This window comes from Culex pipiens, chromosome 2 (genome assembly GCF_016801865.2).
Source record: "Culex pipiens pallens isolate TS chromosome 2, TS_CPP_V2, whole genome shotgun sequence".
Lineage (NCBI taxonomy): Eukaryota > Metazoa > Arthropoda > Insecta > Diptera > Culicidae > Culex > Culex pipiens.
The window spans coordinates 188533138-188558353 of NC_068938.1; the positions used below are offsets into that span (position 1 = coordinate 188533138).

Here is a 25216-nt window from a genome sequence, read left to right on the forward strand (position 1 = left end):
CCACATTTTCAAGACATTTTTCAAAAAATCAAAACTCCACTCCATTTCAACCGATTTTAGCTGTCTTAGATGCAAAAGAAAGGTGGTTAGTTGGCCTTGCAAGGAATAATAATTTGAGGACCGTAAAAACTAGCCAAACATTTGAAAAAGTCGTATTAAACTTTAAAATGCCGTTTTGAACGTGTCTGTACCAATGTCTGAAAATATTTTTATCGGATTCCTCGGAAAATTTTACGTAACATACTCAAAAACTGGGAATTTCGGTGCGCCGCGCGCAAGATCAAGAAAATGAGGTCAATTTTTTCCGTTTTCGTCATTTTCTTGATCATATCTCGGAATCTTGTTAATAAACACCTCCAGTTTTTGAGTACGTTACGTAAAATTGTCCAAGGAATCCGATAAAAATATTGTCAGACATAAGCTCTTTGGTCCAGACACAGTCAAAACGGCATTTTAAAGTTTCATTCGACCTTTTCAAATGTTGGACAAGATTTTTCGGTCTTCAAACTATTTTTCCTAGAAAGACCAACTTATCACCTTTCATTTGCGTGCAAGAGCCCGATCGGAGAACTTTTTTTCGGGTTGTGCCCTTTTCAAATGGAATTGCTGTATAAATAATCAAAACATGAAACAAATCTTAGTTTTAGTTTTAGTTCTCTTAGGTGCATGTTGGGGTCATATTTGAGCTCAACGATCCAAATCAAGACATCGAACACAAATTGAATTCAATTATCCAAAGTAAAATGTTTGTACAGACTTCGAATTATCGAGTCAGAATTGAGACTTTGTTTTAAACATTGTCCTGAATACGATTCTTTTTAACACCAGTCCCGCAAGGGCTCCCTGCGTATCGCTCTTACAAACAAACACGCTCGAACAGCTGTTGAACCGTTTCTCCACACCATCTTCACCATCCGCTGCTCCCAAAGCCGGTCCTCGTCGATTACTTGTTTACGCCGCTACTTTCGCTTTCGACGCCGCGATGACCGCGAGACATCAACAGAGAGCGTCGCGAGACTCTCTTACTCTTTTGATGGTTGGAAGAGTCACTCTCCCGCGATATATCACTACGTCACCACAAGAGCAGAACGTCATATCGCAACAAACGGTGACATATCTGTTCCAATGTACATCTAGGCTGACCAGCAAGCTGGGCGGACCGATGTAGTCGGTGAAGAGGCGTTCAACTGGGAAGAAGTGTGATAGCAGCTTGGACACGCACAACGCGCGCTCCGGAAGCTCGCCAAGTGGGATATATACGAAATCGATTCTGAGCAGCGCAAGCATTCGTATCGTGTCCGCCGTCGGGACAAGATGTGTCTACGGAGTTATCGTTGAGAGCTTTCTTCTAAAGTGACTGTGCAAAGGTGTTTAGTGTGAACAAAGTGACTTGCCAGAGGTGTTTGCTCACTGTAGAGCGAAGAAGTGAGGATTCCTTGCATCGTAGTGAACCAACCAAGGAAGATACCGAAGTGAAAATGAATTCCAGCGAAAGGTAATAGCAGCGGTGGAAAACAGGAAAAACGCGAAACTCGTCGAGGGTCAATGAACCGCACAGGATTCGAACCCTCGCTGGCGTTTAAGGATAAACATCCAGCAACGAATCCTGGGACCGAAATCTACGTCTTGCGTGAAAGTGGAAGGAAGACAGAACAACGTTCAACGAAATTGTGTTTGGGTGGCAATGACATAATTCCAGCAGCTCAGGCCAAACGGGTGGTGAAATTTAAACTCTCACAAATTAGGCAATCTGGAACGGAATGGACTGAGTGGACAGTGCGTGTGCGAAGAAGGTGGCCGCATACCAGGGATAATGGTGTCATATAGAGGAAGAATACCAAATTTGAAGATAAAATTGAAATAATAAAAGATTTTGCAAGGCTCATTGCAAGGTTATTTTCAACTTATGTATCAAAATTGCAATATTTTATCAAATCACTTACTGGAATCCCTTTTTATAATTCGAGTAATGGTTGAACAAAATAGTTTTTTGGCATGAATACAATGAATGCAAAATTAGTAGTGAAACAATCTATAGAACTCATATTAGTAAATCTGCCAAAAGGAACAAAATTCGGATGAAAATATTATTTTTTAATTTTGAACTGAAATACCAACTGGTTTAACAAATTTAAAATATACAGTCCAGACTCGATTATCCGAAGGCCTCAGAAAAATTGCACTTCGGATAATCGAATCACGAAAAAAAAAGTTTTCGTTGTCCAATTTTTGATTGTGGAGCTTTAAGTATGACCCATTAAGAGGCAGTATTTGTAAATATTGCTCGGTTTGTTCTAGGGGTCGTATCGAGGTGCTCCGATTTGAATGAAACTTTCAGCGTTTGTTTGTCTATACATGAGATGCCCTCTACGACACAAGGAAGTGGGGTAAAACGGGCTTTGAAGTTTGAGGTCGAAAAAACATAAAAAAATCTTAAAATTGCTCGCATTTCTGTAAAACTTCATCAATTCCAACTCTCTTAGATGCATTCGAAAGGTCTTTGGAAGCACTTCAAAATGTGCCATAGACATCCAGGATTGGTTTGACTTTTTCTCTTAGCTTTTGCAAATTTCTGTCAAAAATTGATTTTTTTAAAACCTTAATATCTTTTTCCAACAGCCTCCAACACCCATACTCCCATAGGTCAAAAGATAGGTAATTTCATGCACTATAAGCCTATGGTATTAACTTTTTAGCCAATCGCAGTTTTTCTCATAGTTTTTAGGTTTTTCTATAACAAACATTTTACTGTGTCGTAGAGGGCACATATTTGGCATGAGTTCATCTCATGTATAGACAAACAAACGCTAAAAGTTTCATCCAAATCGGAGCACCTCGATACGACCTGTTACACATTGGTGAAAAACTCGCTCTTAACTACTCTACAATGATTTAGATTTTTTTAAATCCAAGATGGCGGTGCTGAAATATTGAAAAATGCATTTTTTTATTATTTAAAAGGCAATCAAATATTCAAATTTGACTAAAATGGGGTCGCAGAACTGAAATTTAATGTTAAAAGTGAAAAAAAATAAAAAAATATGGAATTTTTTTTGGTAATGCTTCGATTATCCGAAGTCCCATACAAACCTTCGGATAATCGAGTCTGGAATGTATTGTGTTTTCTTCAGTCATTAAGGAAATTTAAAAAGGACTTAAAATAAAGCCAACAAGATTTATTAAAACTAATATTATTGAATTTTCGGAAAGAATATTTAAGTTTCAAATTTCCTGACAGCATCTTCGATATAAACCGAAAGTAAATTTTCACAAGTGAGAATGATTATGTTTTCCTCGGCAATCTCATGATTTTGCCACACCCGGATTTTTTATTTACTTTTTGAAATTTCAAACCAAGTTTTCTAAATTTCTAGGCAAACAGTATCACAAGATACAAGAGCAATTTTCTGATATTTCGGCTATCCCATATTTTTTTGCATTTTTTAATCTGGATGAATCTTGTTGAATGCCTTCCGTAATCCCAAAGAAGTCATTTTGAATCATAACTCGTCAGGGTTAACTCGGATTGTTTTGCCGTCTTCGACAAAATTGCTTGACATATCATTTTTCGATGCAAATTTGGCAACTGTCCATAAGTAAAAAATGATTTGAAGTATTTTATTTTTTTACATCTCTTATTTGAAAAAATGCCTTCTTTTTTGTTGGAGAATTGGGAAAACATCTTTGGCCAAGTTTTTTGACGAAACAGAGATTTAACAAAAAACAAGAAAAGTCAAAATATTTTTATAATTTAACTAAAGTTTGTGTTCTCCCTTACAACATTTTAAAATTTCCCTGAATCAGGATGCAATCAAAAAAATATAATTGACTATAAAAGACATTTTAATTACAAATAAATGTAAAATCGATTAAAACGGTTCCTTATACATTGCATAATGCTAATTTACGTAGTTTTACTAATTGAACACTTTTTGATCTTTTACCAATTTTTAAATTTAAGACCACACAAAAAAAAACAGTGTTAAAAAAAAAAGTTCATAAATATATTAAGATTTTGCGAATTTTTGATAGTAGTTTAACTGAAATAATGTATAAGGCATTTTGTGATATTTTGCAAAAATTTGCAAGTTAGGCTTGAAATCTTGGTGCAAAAAGCTCTAAATGATGTGCACCGTTAAAATTTTAAAAAAAATCGGCAAAGTTTGTCCATCAATTTCTTTCACAAATTATTATTTAAAAAACAGTTTTGAACTTTTTAGAATACCTTTCAGAACGTTTATACCGCATTTGTTATCCAATGGATCACTTTTTTAAACCCAGTATCGAAAAAAGACGTTAAACTTTAAAGAAAAAAATATTTTCGTCGGTTCATTGAAATTTTGCAAATTTCGCAGAAAAGATAATGTAGGAGATCTGAAATAGCAATTTAAATTTTGCCGTTTTTCAGTGTATTTTAGTATTTTTGAGATCCTTAAAGTTACGGTTAAATGTTGTGTTTAATTTAATGGCATAAGCAGTCTACTTTTTTTTTTAAAGACGTTTGTGAATTTTTTATCGCACACGGGCGAATCTTTTATCATTGTTCAAAGTAGCACTGTGCCTAAATTATTTTTAAAAAAATAATCAAGGAGTAAATATTAACACTATTTTTTTTTTTCAAATACCCTAGAGCCGAAATTCACATCCATCCTATCACGCTAACCTTATTGAAAACGATATCGTTGTGGCCTTGCCCCAAATACTCTATCACTAAGTTGTTGTCTCCAGTCCGCCCTTTCCATTTCGGACCAATTACTTACCATAATAGACCGGTGGATTAAATTACTGAACTGATAGCATATCGTCAACAACATGCTTTAGGAAAACATTATATGGATTGTTCAGTAAATTGTTAGGCTTTGTTTACGTAAACTAAAACGTGTGTCAGAATTCACGTCAGAAAATAAATAAAAGATGAGCACGTTGAGCACGTTGAGTCGTTGAGCAAGTCATGTTATTTTTTTGCTATTTACTGGAATTATATAAACATTCACGTGTTGGACGTATTCTCTCAAACCTTTGAATGAATAAGTTCGATACAGTCAGAAAAACGCTCAATCATCTATAGCTTGCATTCTTACAATTTAAAATTCCCCACCCCCACCAGCCCCCTCGACAAACCAAACAAATTGAAGTACCTGAACGGTGGTGATAACAGTAACGCAACAACAACAACGACAGAGTTCGAAAATAGCACGAGACCTTTGCTGCGAAATGGTGATTGCAACCTGCCGGTCCAAACAGTGACTGCCGACAGTAGTCCCAGTAACCAGCTGATGACGGTGTACCTTAACGGAGGGACGGCGCCACAGGAAGTGGATAAGAAAATTGACGAAGATCCCAGCGGTCATGAAATCAACTCCAATGCCAGAGGCGTGTTCCACCAGGTGAGTGACGTGTGATGGAGGAGATGATATCGGTGACAATTTTAATTGTGGGGACAGTTGACGTGAATGGAAATTAGACTTGAATATTGAGCTTGTATCGGGACATAAGTTGTTGTTTATTTAATTAAGGTGACTTTAACCTATACATGGTCATTCATCACCTGTAGGAGATTAGTGTTTTGGGCAAACAGAGCTGGCACAATTTAAAAAAAAAAAGCTACAGTATGTAAAAAAACTATTTACACCCCTTGGGCACTATGCACATATTGTGATGAAACATCTAAACAATTTAATGTTGACAGAAACCTAGTACTACGTTTTGTTCAGAAACTCATGCCAGACATTTTGCTACAAAAAGCTCATGAAAAGATGATTTCTATAAAAAGTTATATAACAAATACTATTACGAAACTAAAAAAGGTGCAAAAAAAGTTTGTACACCTTTCGAAAAATTAACATAAATAATGTTATTTGTTGACAAATCACCATAAATCCAGTCTCCCAACTCCAAATAGGCATCCTTGACTGATTAAAAAAATAATTTGGATTGAATATAAAGTTTACTAACTACTTAGTATAAAAGTTTATATAACTCTGGAAATTCTATATACAACTTATCTAAACTTAATTTTGCAAACTTTTAATTCAACTAAATGTCAATATATTACCATAGAATTGCTAAATAAACATTTTGAAGTGGGTATAACACCGTTTTGGGGGTATTTGTATCGATAGAATAGATTTTTCGTTGGAATTTCGTACCAACCCGGAATTACGTCGTCGGAAAATCCGCCGGCATCCGAACCGGTCCACAATTCTTATGTCAACCTATGTGGCATCGGAAAGGGCATAAAATTTCCGATCTTTTGATACCCATACATCTAGGTTTTCTATAAAACCCACGATTTTAAATACCTAGGTAAAAACGTTGTTATGGTTTCGATTGAGAAATCTGCCAAAAATGTATGGATTTTCGTAATTTTTGTTCTCGTGGATCAAACTTACTTTTTGCCCAGGTATTTAAAAACGTGGGTTTTATAGAAAACCTAGATGTATGGGTATCAAAAGATCGGAAATTTTATGCCCTTTCCGATGCCACATAGGTTGACTTAAGAATTGTGGACCGGTTCGGATGCCGGCGGATTTTCCGACGACGTAATTCCGGGTTGGTACGAAATTCCAACGAAAAATCTATTCTATCGATACAAATACCCCCAAAACGGTGTTATACCCACTCCAAAATGTTTATTTAGCAATTCTATGGTAATATATTGACATTTAGTTGAATTAAAAGTTTGCAAAATTAAGTTTAGATAAGTTGTATATAGAATTTCCAGAGTTATATAAACTTTTATACTAAGTAGTTAGTAAACTTTATATTCAATCCAAATTATTTTTTTAATCAGTCAAGGATGCCTATTTGGAGTTGGGAGACTGGATGTATGGTGATTTGTCAACAAATAACATTATTAATGTTAATTTTTCGAAAGGTGTACAAACTTTTTTTGCACCTTTTTTAGTTTCGTAATAGTATTTGTTATATAACTTTTTATAGAAATCATCTTTTCATGAGCTTTTTGTAGCAAAAGGTCTGGCATGAGTTTCTGAACAAAACGTAGTACTAGGTTCCTGTCAAACTTTAAATTTTTTACATGTTTCATCACAAAATGTGTATAGTGCTCAAGGGGTGTAAATACTTTTTTTACATACTGTAGCTTAATTTCAAGCTTAAAAAAAATTAAAGTCGACGAACTGGATGAAAGTAGGATCGAAATCTTACTTGCCAAGCAAACGAGAATTTCCTCAAATTATCGATGTGAATTTATTTGCAACTGATTTTTTTAGATTTTTAGTACTATTTCATGGAGCTATCAACATTTACCAAAATTTTGCAAAAAATTTTGAAACCTGTCCTAAATGCCAATCAAAAAAGTTTGAAAATTAAGCCAATACCACCGCTTAGAGGGGAGACATTGGGTCAAAGGGACCATCCATAAACCACGTGGACACTTTTTTGGGATTCTCAACCCCCCCCCCCCCCCCCCTTCGTGGACAATTGTTCATACAAAAAAAATCTTTTTTGTATGGAGCGTGGACAATCGCCATACCCCCCCCCCCCCCCTAAAGTGTCCACGTGGTTTATGGATGGTCCCAAATAACGCTAAACTAATGCTCCAAAACAAAACAGTTTAAATATATATTTTTAAGATGGGCACCATTTTTAAAAATAAAAAAAGACAGTTTTGTTGAAAAAAAATTAAACTAAAAACACCTATAACGGTGCACTTTGTCAAAATTTTACAAAGGTAATTTTTGATGAACAATTCAATTTTAAATTAAACTTTTAAACTCTGATTTCTCAAAATCCTTATGTTTAGTTTTTATATTGTTTTTATGAGTCTAAGGGGACCATAAATGTACCTTTTGAGTCCAAGAGAAACATAGGCCAAAGTTAGCAAAATAGGATTTCACGCAAAAAATTATTGTAAAATTGAAATTACAGTTGAAAGGTACTTTAATTTATTATATGAAAAAGTTAGCCTTTTTTGAATTCTAGGGGAAATATACCCATTTTCGACAAACTATGCTTTTCGATCTATTGTCATCACTTTTGCAGTTTTAACAGTTGAGAGTTGCAAAGCCTGGTAAGCCGATAATAGAAATGGGCTGAGAAATTGAATATTTATCCTAGTCACTTTACGTTTATCTTGTGAAAAAAATAATTAATTTTCGATTTTTATTAAAAAAAAAAGCTCATAACCGCCCCGAAAATTTGAATTCCTCGGTCTTTTTTTTAATTCTATTTTTTGTATTTTTTAATCCGGCTGAAACTTTTTTGGTGCTTTCGGTATGCCCAAAGAAGCCATTTTGCATCATTAGTTTGTCCATATAATTTTCCATAAAAATTTGGCAACTGTCCATAAAAAAATGATCTGTGAAAATTCAAAAATCTGTATCTTTTGAAGGAATTTTTGATCGATTTGATGTCTTCGGTTCGGTTCACTGAAAAAAAATATACACGGTAAAATTTTCTTGGTGATTTTTTATTTCACTTTTTGTCACTAAAACTTGATTTGCAAAAAAATACTAATTTCATTTTTTTTTATGTTTTAGGGGGCATCAAATGCCAACTTTTCAGAAAATTTCCTGATTGTGCAAAAAATCTTTGGTCGAGTTATGAATTTTTGAATCAATACTGATTTTTTTTCAAAAAATCGAAATGTTGGTCGCAAACATTTTTCAACTTCATTCTTCGATGTAAAATCGAATTTGCAATCAAAAAGTACGTAAGTGAAATTTTGATAAAGTGCACCGTTTTCAAGTTATAGTCATTTTTAGGTAACTTTTTTGAAAACTCGCAGTTATTCATTTTTCATTTTTTTAAATTAGTGCCCATGTTTGCACACTATTGAAAAAAATATTTTTGATAGGCCAAACAATATTACGTCCTTTTGAAATATTTAGAATTTTTATATCCAAGATGGCGTTCCAAATAGCGATGATGAAATATTTAAAAAAAAAGCATTTTTTAGTTTAATTGGCAATCAACCTCTAAAATTTGACTGGGGTCGCAAAACTCGAATTTCATATTTAAAAAATAAAATTAAAATAAAACACGAAAAACATTTTTTTTGTTTATGATTCGATTATCCGAAGTCCGATACACAACTTCGGATAATCGAGTCTGGACTGTACTCAAATATAAAGAAAAAAAAAATTGAAGTATTTGAAGGGCAAATTTTCAGCAGATTTTCAATGTCCAAAAATGTATCATTCGTGAAAATGGTAATATTACATCTGGGAAGGGGTTAAATCTATTATGTCAGAAAAATGTGTAATTTATTTTTTACCTCTGAAAATGTGTGATTTTACCACTTTTATGGTGTAGTGTCACTTTTTCAGTCTAAATTGAGGTAAAATTACATCTTAAAAGAGGTAATATTCAACTTTCCAAATTTACACATTTTTTTACTGTGTATGACTTTTGATACGAATCAAAACGTTTATTCTTTAAATATAATTCTTACACTTCTGTTAAAAAGACTAAAATATTTTTATCTTTTTTTATTTAATTTCGATTATTCAAATTGAATAAATACGAAGAACCTTTTTTATTTATGCGTAACCACAGAAGAAATCAATTAATATTCCCCCAGTCACGTGTGTCGTTATAACAAACACCATTTGGTCCCAATTAATCAACATTCCCAGCAGCAGCGATGCACTTTCGATCCAATCAGCTGGTCGACTCCGTCTCGACACCGCCGCGTGGCAACAAATTGATCAACTCTCTGGATGCTGAATCAAAACAATCATATCCCAGTTATTGGTCTCCGTTCCCATTTAAAGCAATTAAATGTTTCCATGGGGCGAAATTGAAAATAAATCTTAAATGACTTATTTATTCCGAAAAATTCTTGATTATGTTTTACAATATTTAAGAAAATTATATTTCAAAATTGGTAAGTTTCTAATGTTAACTCAACATCGTTTTGTCACTTTCCACAGATCCTGGTGACGGGTGCCGTCCTACTACTGGCCGCGGCATGCGGGATGCCAATCGGATACTCAGCGGTGCTGCTGCCCCAGCTCTACAACATGAGCGAACCGCTGGTCATCGACATCGAGATGGGCTCGTGGATCGGTGAGTACAACTCCGTGAGGGCCGGGGCAGTTTATCATTTTTAAACTGCTGGCATCGGTGGCGCCACTTTCTTAATGTCCCCATCCGTACAAAATTGCACATCTTACCTCCTGAGTAGTCAGCTATCGTGCTGCGTTCGCAACAAGTCTGACCTAGGACACGGACAGAGATGATACCAGTCTAATGAATTGAAAATGAAAACATTATTAATTTTAATGTGTACAGTCCGATGTCGCTGAAAAGTAGGTCAAATGCGACCACATGCCCCGAGAGGGACCACTTTTTAGCAGTGATCATAGGGAAAGAATATCTGTTTTGGACCCTGGGACAATGTTTGAGAAATTATAGTTCATCTAAACAACACAAAAAGGGTAATTTCTCTAGTTAACGATTTAAGATAACTTATTGTAAGGGTTAGGTTCCAAATACAGAGGATCCTACCATATTTAAGTGGTAACACTGACGTAAACTGAAACGATACGGCTGTTTAGCTTTTGGTGGAACCATCCTTGAACGAAACTAGGCATTTTAAGGTCACTCCGGATTCTAACACAGTCATCACCACTAGGGTGATTCTGTCATATTGAAGTATGCGCAATACATTTAGAAGAAAATATCTTAGTTTTAAAATTATGTCACAATTCCTCAAATTAGAAGATTTTTAAACATACTTCAATGTAATAGTGATCACCCTAAGCACCCACACCACGAAACCCTCACACAAACGCAGTTCTCCAAAATTGTCGAAAATTAAATGATTGTTCTTTTTCCGTCAGCTTTGCAGCTGGACGATACCGTCTTGATAAGAATTTATACCAACGCACGGGCCTGACGACCCGGGAAGAATCCGGCCCCGTTAGTAAAACTTGTGCATTATAAATTAAGGTGAGCGCGATGTTTTCTGCTGCTGTTTGAAGCGGATTTTGCTGACGACAGCAGCAACAGCAACAACAACAATCTATGAGGATCATCAGGGTCAATATCACACCAAATTATGGATTGAGGTGACAAAGTTTTCCATACGTAGCCGGTTTGCGGGTCACGTACGCACGTTCTGTGAGGATCACAGAATTCAGGTAGACTTCCATTTTCGTTTGAGGCTGTACCGGTATGGAGTGCTGATTCGTCCTCTCCGATGTTTAAGGAATTTTAAAAGTATTTGAAAAAATGAGTTTCTGGAATTCAAAGAGACATTTTTCAACAAAAAAATAAAAACTAAAAACTAAACACTAAAAACTAAAAACTAAAAACTAAAAACTAAAAACTAAAAACTAAAAACTAAAAACTAAAAACTAAAAACTAAAAACTAAAAACTAAAAACTAAAAACTAAAAACTAAAAACTAAAAACTAAAAACTAAAAACTAAAAACTAAAAACTAAAAACTAAAAACTAAAAACTAAAAACTAAAAACTAAAAACTAAAAACTAAAACTAAAAACTAAAAACTAAAAACTAAAAACTAAAAACTAAAAACTAAAAAACTAAAAACTAAAAACTAAAAACTAAAAACTAAAAACTAAAAACTAAAAACTAAAAACTAAAAACTAAAAACTAAAAACTAAAAACTAAAAACTAAAAACTAAAAACTAAAAACTAAAAACTAAAAACTAAAAACTAAAAACTAAAAACTAAAAACTAAAAACTAAAAACTAAAAACTAAAAACTAAAAACTAAAAACTAAAAACTAAAAACTAAAAACTAAAAACTAAAAACTAAAAACTAAAAACTAAAAACTAAAAACTAAAAACTAAAAACTAAAAACTAAAAACTAAAAACTTAAAACTTAAAACTTAAAACTTAAAACTTAAAACTTAAAACTTAAAACTTAAAACTTAAAACTTAAAACTTAAAACTTAAAACTTAAAACTTAAAACTTAAAACTTAAAACTTAAAACTTAAAACTTAAAACTTAAAACTTAAAACTTAAAACTAAAAACTAAAAACTAAACACTAAACACTAAACACTAAAAACTAAAAACTAAAAACTTCCTTGTACAAAAGTACAAAAGTACAAAAGTTTGGTGGTTAATTCTTGATTGTTTTCAAATTCTTCCGTTTCCTTCGAACTATAGCAGCTATTAGACTAAGGCAAACAAACTTTTTGACACTTAAGCCTGGTCTACAATAGGAAACTCGCAGGATCGCAGATGCAAGCGCAAATCAATCTGATCTTCTACAATGACAATGCTGCGGTACTGCGATTCTGTACTAAAAACGCAGACCGCAGGTCGCATGTTCTAAATTTTGAAATGAAAATTTTTCGCAAGATTTCTGCGTTGACAGTTCCAAATGGGAAATCACATCAACCAACGCAGCCCATTATAGATACTCGCAGGAAAGTCTGCGTATTTAGAACGAAAATTTTTCACATCTGTCATCGCGTCGCAGCGTAGGATTAAAAACACACAAATAAGCGATGATTCAACAAGATTTTAATGAAAATTATAATATACAGTAATATTTTATGATGCCCCCTAGAATTTGACATAGTTTAAAGTGTTTTCTAATGTCGATTTTCCAAATGTGAGACAAAAAAGGCATCTCTTATGCGCTAAAGTTTTGGATGGTTGAACGCTGGCACAGGAGATATAAATTTCAAAAAAATTCTGAAATATATTTGAATTGCAAAAAAATAACAATTTCGAAAAAATACCTTGAAAAATACCCAAAAACGTTAAAATCGGTGGAATTGATCAAAAAAGTATAAAGTCATTTTCGATTGCAAATTTGATTTAGCATTTATAATAGGGTGACAATAAAAATTGAAATTTTTGAAAATTTTTAAGAGATACCCTCTAGCTCGATTTTTTAGGTAAACATAAGTAACTGTGCATATCTAGCTGCTTATTTTGAGAAAAGCAAAAATTTCAAAATTCCACCAAAAGGTGGCGTTAAATGTGTCAAATCCTTGTCAAGTGTGAGATTCTTACGTAAAATTTTATTACCTACACTGCCGTTCTACGCATAATTGTCCCATGTCAGTTTTTGACGATTTTGACTTTATGCCATTTTTAAGTTTAGTCTGATGTGTACTTTAAGAAAAACGCATAAAATCTAGTACTTTGTTCGGAAACTCATCAAAAACAACACCAAGTCTGTTTGTCCCATCGTTGAACTTCTACGCATAATTGTCCAACCAAGTATTTTCTTACACGGAATCATTAGTTTTACTAAGCATTATGCCTTGTTTACCTATTGTATAGCAAGAGGATCACAAATAAGGGTAATAAACTGCTAACTGGGGCGATTAGGGACACATAACTTGAATAGGAACCGACGGGACAATTATGCGTAGAACCACAGAAATCGGTCGAAAAATTTCAATCGCGTTTTTCTCAGTTGCACTTTTTTGAACATGGGACCATTATGCGTAGAACGACAGTACAACTCTGTTGATGACCGCAAAACGATCCGAGTTAACCCTGACGAGTTATTAGCGATTTGAAAAAGTCGTTTTAGCATAAAAAGATTTTTTTTTCACCAGCTTTTACGATCTATAAGGAATCGAGTCAGATAGAATCCCTGATATCGTTTTGTTATTGTCACCCCACCCTAATCTATAATCAATAGTTTTGAAATTTTGTCTGCCAAAATTTTCGATTTTTCTAAGTTCATATCTTGGCTACCAGATTTTGCACCATCATTTTTTTGTTTTTTTTTTTGCGATCCTAATTGTAACCCACAAAATTGCTGTAGACACCAAATCGATCAGAAAATCCCTTCTCAAGATATAGATTTTCGGTAAATTCACATACCAAAAATTGTATGGAGCCTTGTATGCAAAAACTAATGATGTAAAATGGATTCTTTTAACATAGAGAATAAATGGACAATGTGACACCCAAATAAAAAAAATGCAACATGACAAATTTATTATTTATTTATTATTATCGTTTCGTGGACAAACTAAAAAAAACTACAAAATTATTTATCTAAATCCTAAAACAATAACATATTTTTCAATATTCTTTTCTTCCTTCTCCATTCCAGCCAGCGTCCACAGTTTGGCCACCCCGATCGGTTCGTTCGCTTCCGGTCCCATCATGGACCACTGGGGCCGCAAACCGGCCCTCCTCGCCGCGATCGTGCCCCTCTTCAGTGGGTGGATCTTTCTCGCGACCGCCTCGTCGCACTTCCTCATCCTGGTTGGACGAGTCGTCGCCGGTATTTCCGTCGGCCTGATCGCCGCCCCCGCCCAGGTAAGACCGGTTCTTGGCTCTTGAATGTCGCACCTTCTCGAAGATCACCGCATCTTCTTTTTTGCAAGTCAGGTTGCTGCATGCTGCGCGGGTGTTTCCGTTGAATTTCCATAATTCGCAAACCATCTGCGCCGTCTCTTCGTCATCAAGTGCCAACGAACGACCTTGCCGGACAGTTATCCTACGACGACGACGACGTGACGCGCCACGACATAATCCATCGGCAATTTTCAAGATTCGAAAAGAAGCTGTGCGCGCCTTCCGTAACGGGATAAACGGTGCGCGCGGTGTGACGAGATCGTGCGCACTCAATGGGGATGGCCAGGCAGTCTGAGATGGGAGTGACAGGTTCTAGAAGTGACCACTTCTTGAACACCCCACCCCACAAAGAAGGGATGTGCAATCTGCCACGGTGGTGACCAATTATTTTGACAAAAGCGCCACATAAATCACGCAACAATGCGCAACGATAAACACCGACAGATCGCGCTTGAAACCAGGAACTAGACTTCAACAAATCTTAATTTGTTTGCGTGAACTGAACAAGACTGGAGAGATTTACTCGCGTTTGTTACATCCAACATCCAGGCAGATCGTTTGGCAGATCTGAACACTTTCTGTGCAGCCCTTTCAACAGATCGTATACAAACCCACGCACAATGTTCATCTGAGCTGCTGCTGGAACAGTCCAGCACAGTGCAAAGCCCATTACGCAGTCGTCCACTGCGAGTTATGGAAAGAGTGGCCGTGAACCTCACTCTTGATCGTGAATATGGAAATGTACGAAACTGAAACTGAAAAGTGGAGGCACGTTTTACGGCGGACTGTGGACACACCACACTTCTTGCGGGGAAAGACTCAGCAGCAAAGGTGTGGGCATCAGCTGATTTTAATCGTGAAGATTTCATACATTACAAATCAGACATAACATAGCTTCAACGGATAGTTCAACTCTTCAAAAATCAATTCACTTTTTTGGTTCAAAGATGAGGAATCACTCACTCGGTGCCGATCAAATCGCGTGCACCCAATCGTGAGCTACCACGATTCGCAAGCAGTTAGCGATTCTATCGATCGTGTTAATGCTTCACTCAGCACTCAAAGTCACTCACACAAGTAAATGCACAGAGATGAGCGAATCGAAATATTTTTGAAAACATTGATTTTAAACAGTCGAATCAATGACAAAACACAGTTGATTTTCAAATCAGTTTTGATCGACAAAGCGCAATCGGTCTGTCAGATATATAACATTCGTGTATACACAATCCCGCGTGATATTCTCTTTTTTTCTCTCATTCCCTCATTCACTCAACATAGCGTGAGGCTAGTACAGAGTTCGGAAGGAAAGGGGTCAAAAACAGCTTCACGAACAGCAGAACAAAGCAGAGGGAGAAATTTCTTGGGGCATTTCTACACCCTCTCTGGCTTGCTCTCGCCGCCGCAGCTGTCCATTTGATTTTTTTTCTTCACCGGTTCCTTCCGATGTGCCACAAAAGCAGCCACAAAAAATGCAAGCGCAGTAATCGAGGGTCGGTCCCAAATCGTCCTCTCGATTTCTTTCTTTGCGGTTTTCTGAGAAAACAAAATAGTCTTGGGCGAGTGACTGTGAACGAGGAATAGAGAATTAATTATGGAGAGGAATGCTCTTGCTGACAATCACGAGATAAAAAAAAAGAAAACCCACAAGTTATAGTGACGATCGCTATACTCTTGGATATTTTGTCGCAGGAATCATCAAATGATAGGTTTTTCTATCACTCATTAGATAGAGACAGGGAGAACAGAAGAGAGAATTATCAGTAGTGATTGGTGTGGTCTTGACAAACGTTACGAATTGTGTGCCGGATTTGAGTGTTGGAAATGACAAGTTCTCCCATAATGAATTGCGCTGCGGACGGTAATTTTAGCAAATTACAGACTGGATTTCGCCATGTGATGTGATGATTGTCTAAGCCCAAGTTTCCTGTAATTGGGAATAGAATCAATTCCACCTGAACCAGCTCTTACACCATACCAGCCATCCATTGCCCGCCACTCTGATCTCCACCACGCACCAGAGACAAAGAAAGGGAATTGGAAGACGGCAATTGTTGATGCTCCACTTTTTTAAGAGGATAAGGGAAAATTTCCAAGGCATCCCTAAGTATGTAAAGTTGGACGGATTTTGGGAAGGTATAAGTTCTAGGATACGTTCCAGGAAAGCGTTTGGATTAATGCGATCATATGTGTAAGGGTTATAGTATTATTCTCAAGGCAACCATCTGATGTTGCTGTCGAGACAATGCCCGTTTAACTTTAAATTTGTAAGGTTACTTTTTTAAGTTGATTCTTGATAGATCACTAACCTCCTATTGATAGTGTGTAGAAGCTTCATCCTGGAAATTAAAAAGAAAACAAGCAAATAAAAACCAGAAAATTATTGTTGGATAATCGGAAACGTAAAAACAGTCAACGTGACACACGGCTCCAAAAATCTCCAAATTGGACTATGTCACAGCAAATTAGGCCAAGGTCAACCGTCCGTTAAACCTTCAAGTGCCCATCCACTCCGCAAATGAAACGCACGTGTCTCCGCACGGCCACTTTAAGGCAGCACCCCAAAAACCAGAACCGGCTCAATCCAATCAACCGCACACTCAATAACTCTCTTCCGCTTCAAGATCGTTCCAAAAATAACGTCCCTCTTGATGTAGTATTCTTGGACTTTACGGAAGTCGTGGAAGTTCCCCTCCAATCATGATATGCAAATTGATTAATCTCAGCTTCGTCTTTCTCTTTCGCTTTAGGTTCTCCTGGCCGAGATCGCCGAACCGCGACTTCGTGGACTGCTGATCGGTGCCCCGTTCGTGTCCTACTCGATGGGCATCCTACTGGTGTACGCCCTCGGCAGTTACTTCCACTGGCGTCACGTGGCCTGGGCTGGCACCATCCTGCCGCTGTTCTCCTTCGTGGCCATCATGTTCATGCCGGAGACGCCGGTCTTCCTGGCTCGGAACAACCAGCTGAAGAAGGCCAGTCGAGCGCTCACCTGGCTGCGAGGTTGTCCGATCCAGGCGAAGCGCGAACTCCAACAGCTGGTCGATCGGTCCAAGACGGAGTCCGAAGAATCGGCGAATCAGAGCCTGTGGCAGACCCTGACGAAGGTGTCCCTCATAAAGCCGCTGATCATCATCAACGGGTTCCACATACTGCAGATCCTTTCCGGAACATACCTCGTTGTGTTCTACGCGGTAGACATCATCTCCGACATGGGCGGAAGTGACATCAACTCGCTGCAAGCGGCCGTCCTGACAGCTGCCGTTCGACTTGCGTTCACCTTCCTGTACTGCTTCCTCCTACTCATGATGCCTCGTCGAATGATGGTCATTGGCAGTGGCATCGGGTCCGGAATTAGCTGTCTGGCAATCGCCATCTTTATGTACATCCGTCTAGATTCCGTGAAAACCCCAATGGACACGTACATATCCGCCGTCTTCATCCTCATTTACATTGGAACCAACACCGGCTTCATGACCATGCCCGGAATCATGATCGGCGAGCTGCTCCCAGCCAAAATCCGCGGTCGCATCGCCGGAAACCTCTTCACCATCTTCAACCTGCTACTGTTCGGCGTCGCCAAGGGATTCCTGTACGCGAAGCAGATCTTCAAAACGCAAGGCCTCTTTCTCATCTTCGGAATCGCCTCGTTCGGGGCTTCGCTGCTGCTGTACCTGATGCTGCCGGAGACGAAAGGCCGAACGCTGCACGACATCGAGGACTACTTCCAGCGGCCCAACTGGCTGTGGATCACCCGGAAGCGGACGGCCGAAGAGGAGCGACGGCCGAAAGGATCGGCGGAAGCGGAAGAGGGCGTACCGTTGAAGGCCGTCGTGAGGACGTAAGGTAAATTGTATGATAGATTGTACAGTACATGTAGAACTCTCTAAGTAAAATGTAATTTAAAGTAGATTAAAATTGTTTTATAGGAATAAGTTCAATGTATAATTTGTAGAATTACTCAAAAACCATACAATGTTGTAATTTGCCATACAAAAGCGTTTTGAAAATATTCGAAAATCTGTTTCTTGAGAAGGAATTGAAGGATTGATCAGAATCTTTTCTTTATAAGTTTTCTTTTGACTAACTTAGACTCTTTTTAAAATATTTTTAAGGCTGGTAAAAATTTTATTTAAAGTTTTTTTATCCCCCCCCACAAAAAAAAACCAGGGAGCAAAACAAATATTAAAAAAAAAACTTCAAATGTTAAAATGTTAGGAGTATTTAAATTGTTATATATTTTTATTTTCGTTCGTCGGCGCGTCGTTCGAGGCTGGTTTGCCGCGTGACTTTTTAGGGAGTACGCGCAATATCAAACGTCGTAAAATTTAAATGGGTTTCCACAACATTAAGGATTTTGGTAAAATTTTCACAAAACCTAAATTTTGAAAAATACACATCTTTTCTAGTTTTGAATATGGATATCAAATGACGCAAGTATACAATGAATTTTGCTAACATTAGAGTATGTGTAAGAAAACTCAAGTTTTCACAAAATAAATACTCATTGAAAAATATGTGATTGACTCTCAAAGTTTCACGGCCTTCTTTATTTTTTTTTTACATTAAATATGTCTTTATTGAACTTTCTTATATTATTACATTTAATTTACATTCTAAGTGGTATGGCTAAATGCTCTTCATCTTTATTGTATTTTTCGTTTTATTATTAACTGTTCACATTCATTTATTTGCTTCAAATTGTTTTACATTTTTGCATTAAATCGAATACATTTGGGTAAAAAAGAAAAAAATCACTTTAACAACTAATCCTAACTTAAAACTAAAAAATGTAAATTCATTGAAATATTCAAAATCATTAGAACGAGTAAACTACGAAATGTATTTTAAGATAAATCCTCCAAGCGTTCTTACTTGTTCCGCACGAGTTTTGCAACCACGCAATGTTGTTGTCATCTCGATGAAAATGTTCAGAAGTTCTTGTGGTGAAAACAGGTCACTACTGCCTTCATCCGTTGATGCTGGTTGGTTTTCCCTCGGTTGCTGGCTGAAGCCAGGGGGTGTTGTATTCTCTGCAACTTTTTGCCGCTGATACAACGGCAATGGCTGCAGATTTGGAACCACTCGAACAGATCCCGCTCCAGGTGACGCCAAAACAGGAAAATCCACGTCCGTGAAAGTTGGTGGTGTTTTGCGACGATTTGGTTGGTGCCTCGTCGTCGCTTGCTGCCGAATTTTCACAAACTCAGCTCGTTTTGGGCAGCTTCGATTCTTGGTAGAATGGTCGCCGCCGCAATTGAAGCATTTCGCTTCGATGTTCTCGTTGATTGTTTCGCAAGCTTGAGTTTTGTGCTCACCTCCGCAGGTTGCACAACGGCTCTTGATGAAACAGTTCCTTCCACCATGTCCAAACTGCAAACAGTTCGAACACTGCGTCACGTCACGGTGCACTGGACGATAACGTTCCCAAGTCACGATGATGTTGAAAATTGCCCGAACTGCTTTCAGCTCAGACGGCGTAGTCGATCCTTTCTCGAGATGAACCAGGTACAGTTGATCACGATACTTGATGTCCTTGTTGTGTCTCGTCATCTTGAAGACTTCGATCACGTTCAACTTAAGAGTTTTGAGCTCTTCTTTCAGCACACTTACATCCATGTCGTACAGGCCTCGGAGGACCTGTTTCATGGGGCGTTTACCTGGATCGTCATGGCTGTAGTATTCAATCTTGGTGTTGTTCAGGAAATCCCGAACGTAGTTGTAATCCTTTCTGGTAGGTAGCAGAATTTTGAGTCCATCAGCACACAAGCGAATGGAAGCTCGTAAAGCACCAGATTTGATAAACCCGGTCAGCCACTTTCACACCGAATCCGATGACGATGTTTTCACAAAAATGGGGGGCAACTTTTCCCGTCGTTCAAATTCTTCCATCTCGCTCACGTCCACAGGGAGGGTAGCGAACTGGTTTCCAGACGAATTTTGAGCGTCCTTGCTTAAACTGCCTGGCTTTGCAGGTAGCGCTTCGGCGTTCTTTAGCTTCTTCAAATCTGCCGATCCTGCAGGTGAGGACCGCCTCTTTTTCTTGCCGTGAGGCATTTTTGCACTTTTTAAGCACTTGTTTGGTGTTGGAGGGACGCACGTCTGACTCGCTGCTCTGCTGATCGCAGACTAGCTTTCTTTATTAAAATTAGGCTGTTGCAAATATTTTTCAAAATTTATTTCTCCCCCTTGAAAAATTAGTCCGTAAAATCAGGGGGCAAAAAAATATATCTTCAAACAATTGAAAATAATTAATAATGGAAATCGAAGTTGAATAAACTGAAAACAATCTGAAATGCAAATTTCTGTATTGATAATCATATTTAGTATATTTGGGCTCGTTTTAAAACATTTTGAAATTTTTATGAAATGTACAGCATTGTTAAAACTTTTTTTTTGTCGCAATTTTTTTTCATCTATTTTTTTCAATTTGTGTTTTTATTAGAATTTAGAAGTTCTGTTCCAGGATGGCACATTTGCAATTCAGAGATTTAGAGAACCTTTCAACTGAGATCAATTCATAAGCCTTTGCAGGGAGGGTACATATTTCTACGTTTAGATTTTGCTAGCTGGGTGCTCTTTCAGGAAAAATAAATTTTGAGAAAAAACTGTAGACTGTCATCAATTTATTTTCAAAAATTTTACATTTTGTCACAGAATTAGCAACTTTTTATTTGAATGTATGAAAAAAGGTCGAAAGACATAAGGTCGAATAGGCAGAAGACTGAAAGCCAAAAGGTCGAATGGACAAAAGGTTTAATTTTTTTTTGTCGAAAGTTTTTTTTATATTTTTTTCAAAACAATATATTTTACAATGAGCCGAAATGCATAAATATTGAAAATAAAAAAGACATGAAAAGGTGTTTTGAACGGTTTTCAGTCAATTTTACTGATATTTTAATAAATATCAAGAGTTTTTAAAATCCCTTGTATTTTAGGAGACCTTTTCAAAACGGTGTAGGTCACCTTAACGGCCCGATCGGAGAACTTTTTTTCGGTTTAGGCTCTTCTCAAATGGAATTGCTGTATTTATATTTTAAAGCCATATTTTTCAAACAAACGATACAACCTTCATGATTAAAAATAAAAAAATAAAACTTGCAACTGCTTATGTTTGAAAGAATGGGAAAAGTCACTAAAATATTCCAACCATCAAGAGCAGCTTGTTTTTTAAATGATGATTAAACTCACAAAATATTTTAGGACTACAAGCGAGAATAATTTTGTTTTGAAGAATAAAATAAAATCACAAAATAATTTAGAAGTTCGACTATTTTAAAGACAAGCTTTAAATTTTAAGAAACAGAAAAACTCACAAAAATTTTGCGACATCCAAAAATAGTTTGTTATTAAAAATAGAAAAAATAACTAACAAAATATCTTAGAATTTTCACTTTTTCGACCTGTACTGTGTACTCCAGCGCAGCACAGCCACGAAAATTTGCCGTATAATTTGCACCACAGGTTGCGCACTTGACGCGTGTTTTGTGCTTTTGAGAATCTCTATGCGGAAGACTGCACCTTTCAGTAAATTGGGACTCATCGCACTTTTTCGGTTTTTGGACCCATGTCCGAATTTTTGATAGCTGATTTGGGAAAAAAAAACTCCTGAAGATACCTACTGATATTGAACTATTTTCTTAAAACTTTTGTATGAACAACATAGTTTGTAAGCAGAAACCAATGACGCAAATTGGCCCGTTCATGAAAAATGAATCGACTAAGAATCATTGGAATAAATAAACAAAATATATATATTATGTAATCTACAAAAGACACAAACAAAAAAAAAACAAATCAGTGAAATATAGAGCCAACCTCAATAAAAAAAAATCATTCCCAGTGTGCAAACAGAGTAGAAAAGCTATTGTGATATTACTTGTTAGATTGTAAGCTAAATACAATTTTTTTTATTTTTTTTTTATTTTTTTTTTTTTTTTTTTTTTTTTTTTTTTTTTTTTTTTTTTTTTTTTTTTTTTTTTTTTTTTTTGGGAGGGTGATCCAGCCGCACATCGTTGATGTCGAAACCTCTAAACTGGGCCCTCGTCCTGTCACGTCCGTCAGTAGTCTTGTCGTACATTACAACTAGAATCAGATCTGCCAATGAATTAGTACACTTCGACCAAATAAACACTGACGCTGTATGGATCTGACTCTAGAATAAATGCACAGTTGTGTGTTATTCAGAACTCCAAAATTTTCAATTATTCATATAAGTCCAAATATTCATTTGCGGATAGTTATCCTAACTTGAATTGAATACAAGATTTAAAGTAACCTATCCGAAAGCTACTCTTATCTCAAATCCCCGAAATTTTAATTAATAGCCAAAAAAACGTTTCTTTTAAAACCTGTCTGGCTTCTTTAAAAAAAAAACAAAAACAAAAAAATAGATTAACAGTTCATATTTTACAAGTCATGAATTGAAATAGAGACGACCATTTGATCGTCAGAATTCCAGTAGATCCTCGATTCGCAACAATGGTCGATACAATCATAATCCGACAACCGTTAGTTCAACAGATCAATGAACTTAGTCCGATATCATTTCACTATTGATTGATCGAGACCCTACGGAAATTTTGACAAATCATAATGGTTTTTATGCTACTTGAATGAAAATCACCGATTCTGACAGAATTTCTAAATTCACTGTTACTAATTTTGTCAAAAAAAAGGCAAAATATTAAAAGTTGATATTTATAGTTAAAATCCTAAATTCTACAAAAACTATTTTTTTAAAAACCCGCATCCTAACCTGACACCCACATTAAGATAGGGAAAAATCACATATGTAGCGGTTCATTGTACAAATGTGATATTTCCACTATCGGAGAACCTCCTTGTCTCGATGACAGCTTACCGGCCATCGATTAAGCCCTGAGACTGCGCCAAAGTGGGTTCTCGCAGCATGAAGTGGTGTCCATGTGTAAAAATGGAAGCTTCAGCAATATACTGAAAACTTCGATTTTAATTCCACATCGAATCAAATCATACTCTTTGCCAAACAAGCATCAAACCTATGACACTCATTATGACAAAGCCCAGGGAGATTGTAAGCTAAATACAAGTTAAAACAAAAGTATTGATACACATACTATTTACATAAAAAAACGCTAAAAATACAAATGGATCAAACTTGAAATAATGAGAATACAAACCTTCAAAGCAAAAGACAATATCGCTAAGTGTTTCTGCTTATTCAATTGCGTAGAAATCTTACAAATTAAAATGATTGTAAGCCACGTACAAAATTAATAAATTATCTAAATAGTTTTATGAAACCCCTACATATTTATATAAATGTATACCGATCAATAAAATAAAGCATTCAACCAATCAGCAACGCGTTTTACTATCACTACCCGACACCGCACCGTTCCGGTGCTCGTACGTTTGCCACGGCCGCACCATCGGCCCCACCAGCGGCTCACAGTTGGGCAGATAGTCAAGGAAGACCTGCCGAAAGCGGTCCACGTTCGTACCGTACGCGTCCATCGTGGACCAGTAGAGACGCCCTTCCTGGATTTGAATCTTCTTGAACTTTCGATAGAATTTGGCGAGGTGCTTCTGGGCCTTTGGGAAGAAATTGTTAAGATCTTTAGAGGTGGAGTTGAGTTGATCTCACGGTTTCATCCAGCCGTCGCTTGTAGTTCCAGTTGACGCGACCCTCCAGCCCCAAGTCGGCGCAGATTGGCCACCGCATCGCGGTGACGCGCGGGATGAGCCACTCCCAAAAGTGCTTGCTTTCGTAGAGCATCTCTTGCTTGCGTTTTGCGGAGATACGTACTCCGTACCGGTTCCGGATCCACGCGTTCAGAAATGGGAGTTTGTACGCTTCCGGGAAAGTGGCCAGCACGTACTTGGGGGTTTCGGAGAGTTTTAGTAGGGCTCGCTGAGGAATTGAATAATGAGTTATAAAGTTTTCTACAAGATTTGGGAGAAGTCTACCTTGAGAAGCTGTTGTAAGAACACTGGATCCTTCGAATCAACGTACGGAAAGTCCAAAAAATCAATCTTCGTTTCCTTCTCCCTAACCTCTTCCATCCCCTTCAAGAACTGCTCGTTCCACAGCTTCAACTCGCAGCGCCACATGTTCTTCATGCACCGATCGATAGCCACACCCTCGTCCGCATCTTCCCGCTCCATCTCCAGCGCCACCCGAATGGCTCGCTTCATCGGACACTGCACCGGCTGCACGGCGTCATCCTCCAAGATCTTCCGGTAGTCAAACTCGTACGGAACATCTCTGCCGCGACAACAGCGGAAAAACCGCTGCAACGTTGCCGCCCCCTTCGAGCGGTCCAACATGTTCCGGAAGCAGAACGGTTTCGACGCCCCCGGACAGCCACACTTGGCACGGGTCTGAAGCTTGCGCTGGTGTTCGTACGCTTGCCAGCATTCCGGGCAGTTGCTGCGCGGAGTTAGCAGGCAGGACGCGATCGAATCGTCGATCAGCTTGCGCAGCAGCAGTTTGATCATGTGAGCATCGCGGGATTTTTGCGTGGCCAGGTCCGCATGGGTTTGGGCGGTTTCTACCGCGGAGTCGATCTTCGCTCTGTTGGGATTGCGGGGAGCAGGTTTGAATTATGCGTTCAAAGTGAGTCAAGCCCATTCCATAGCATAGTCGCTTGATTATTTCGATCGTAATTTCTCGTCTCACGATCGAAAATTTTCAATAGAGGATTTGCAGCAAAACTAAAAGACACATGTCGACGCCAACATTTCAAAAAGCATCATGTACAAACCATGCGTTTTGAGAAAAACGCATTTGAATGTTGAGCTTCCATTTTCAATTCCCATTTTAATATAAAAGCAAAATAAGATGTTCTAATAATAACAAACGATGAAAAACGTTGCTTTCATTGATACTTGATCATCCAAATTCAATAAAACATTATTTCTGTCGTTTTATTTAATAAAAACAAACATAACTCCTTTTGAAA

At 37.2% G+C, this 25216-nt stretch overlaps 1 protein-coding gene across 1 annotated transcript; it reads left to right on the forward strand.

The window, feature by feature from the left end:
• Positions 1-1086: 1086 nt before the first annotated feature.
• Positions 1087-24498, forward strand: LOC120415121 (facilitated trehalose transporter Tret1-2 homolog). The gene is given in 9 exon segments (XM_039576540.2): positions 1087-1495; positions 5108-5387; positions 9897-10032; positions 14023-14231; positions 17021-18062; positions 18065-18116; positions 23599-23747; positions 23930-24129; positions 24328-24498. Coding segments are annotated over 9 exon segments (2256 nt in total). The 5' UTR covers positions 1087-1478.
• Positions 24499-25216: the final 718 nt, after the last annotated feature.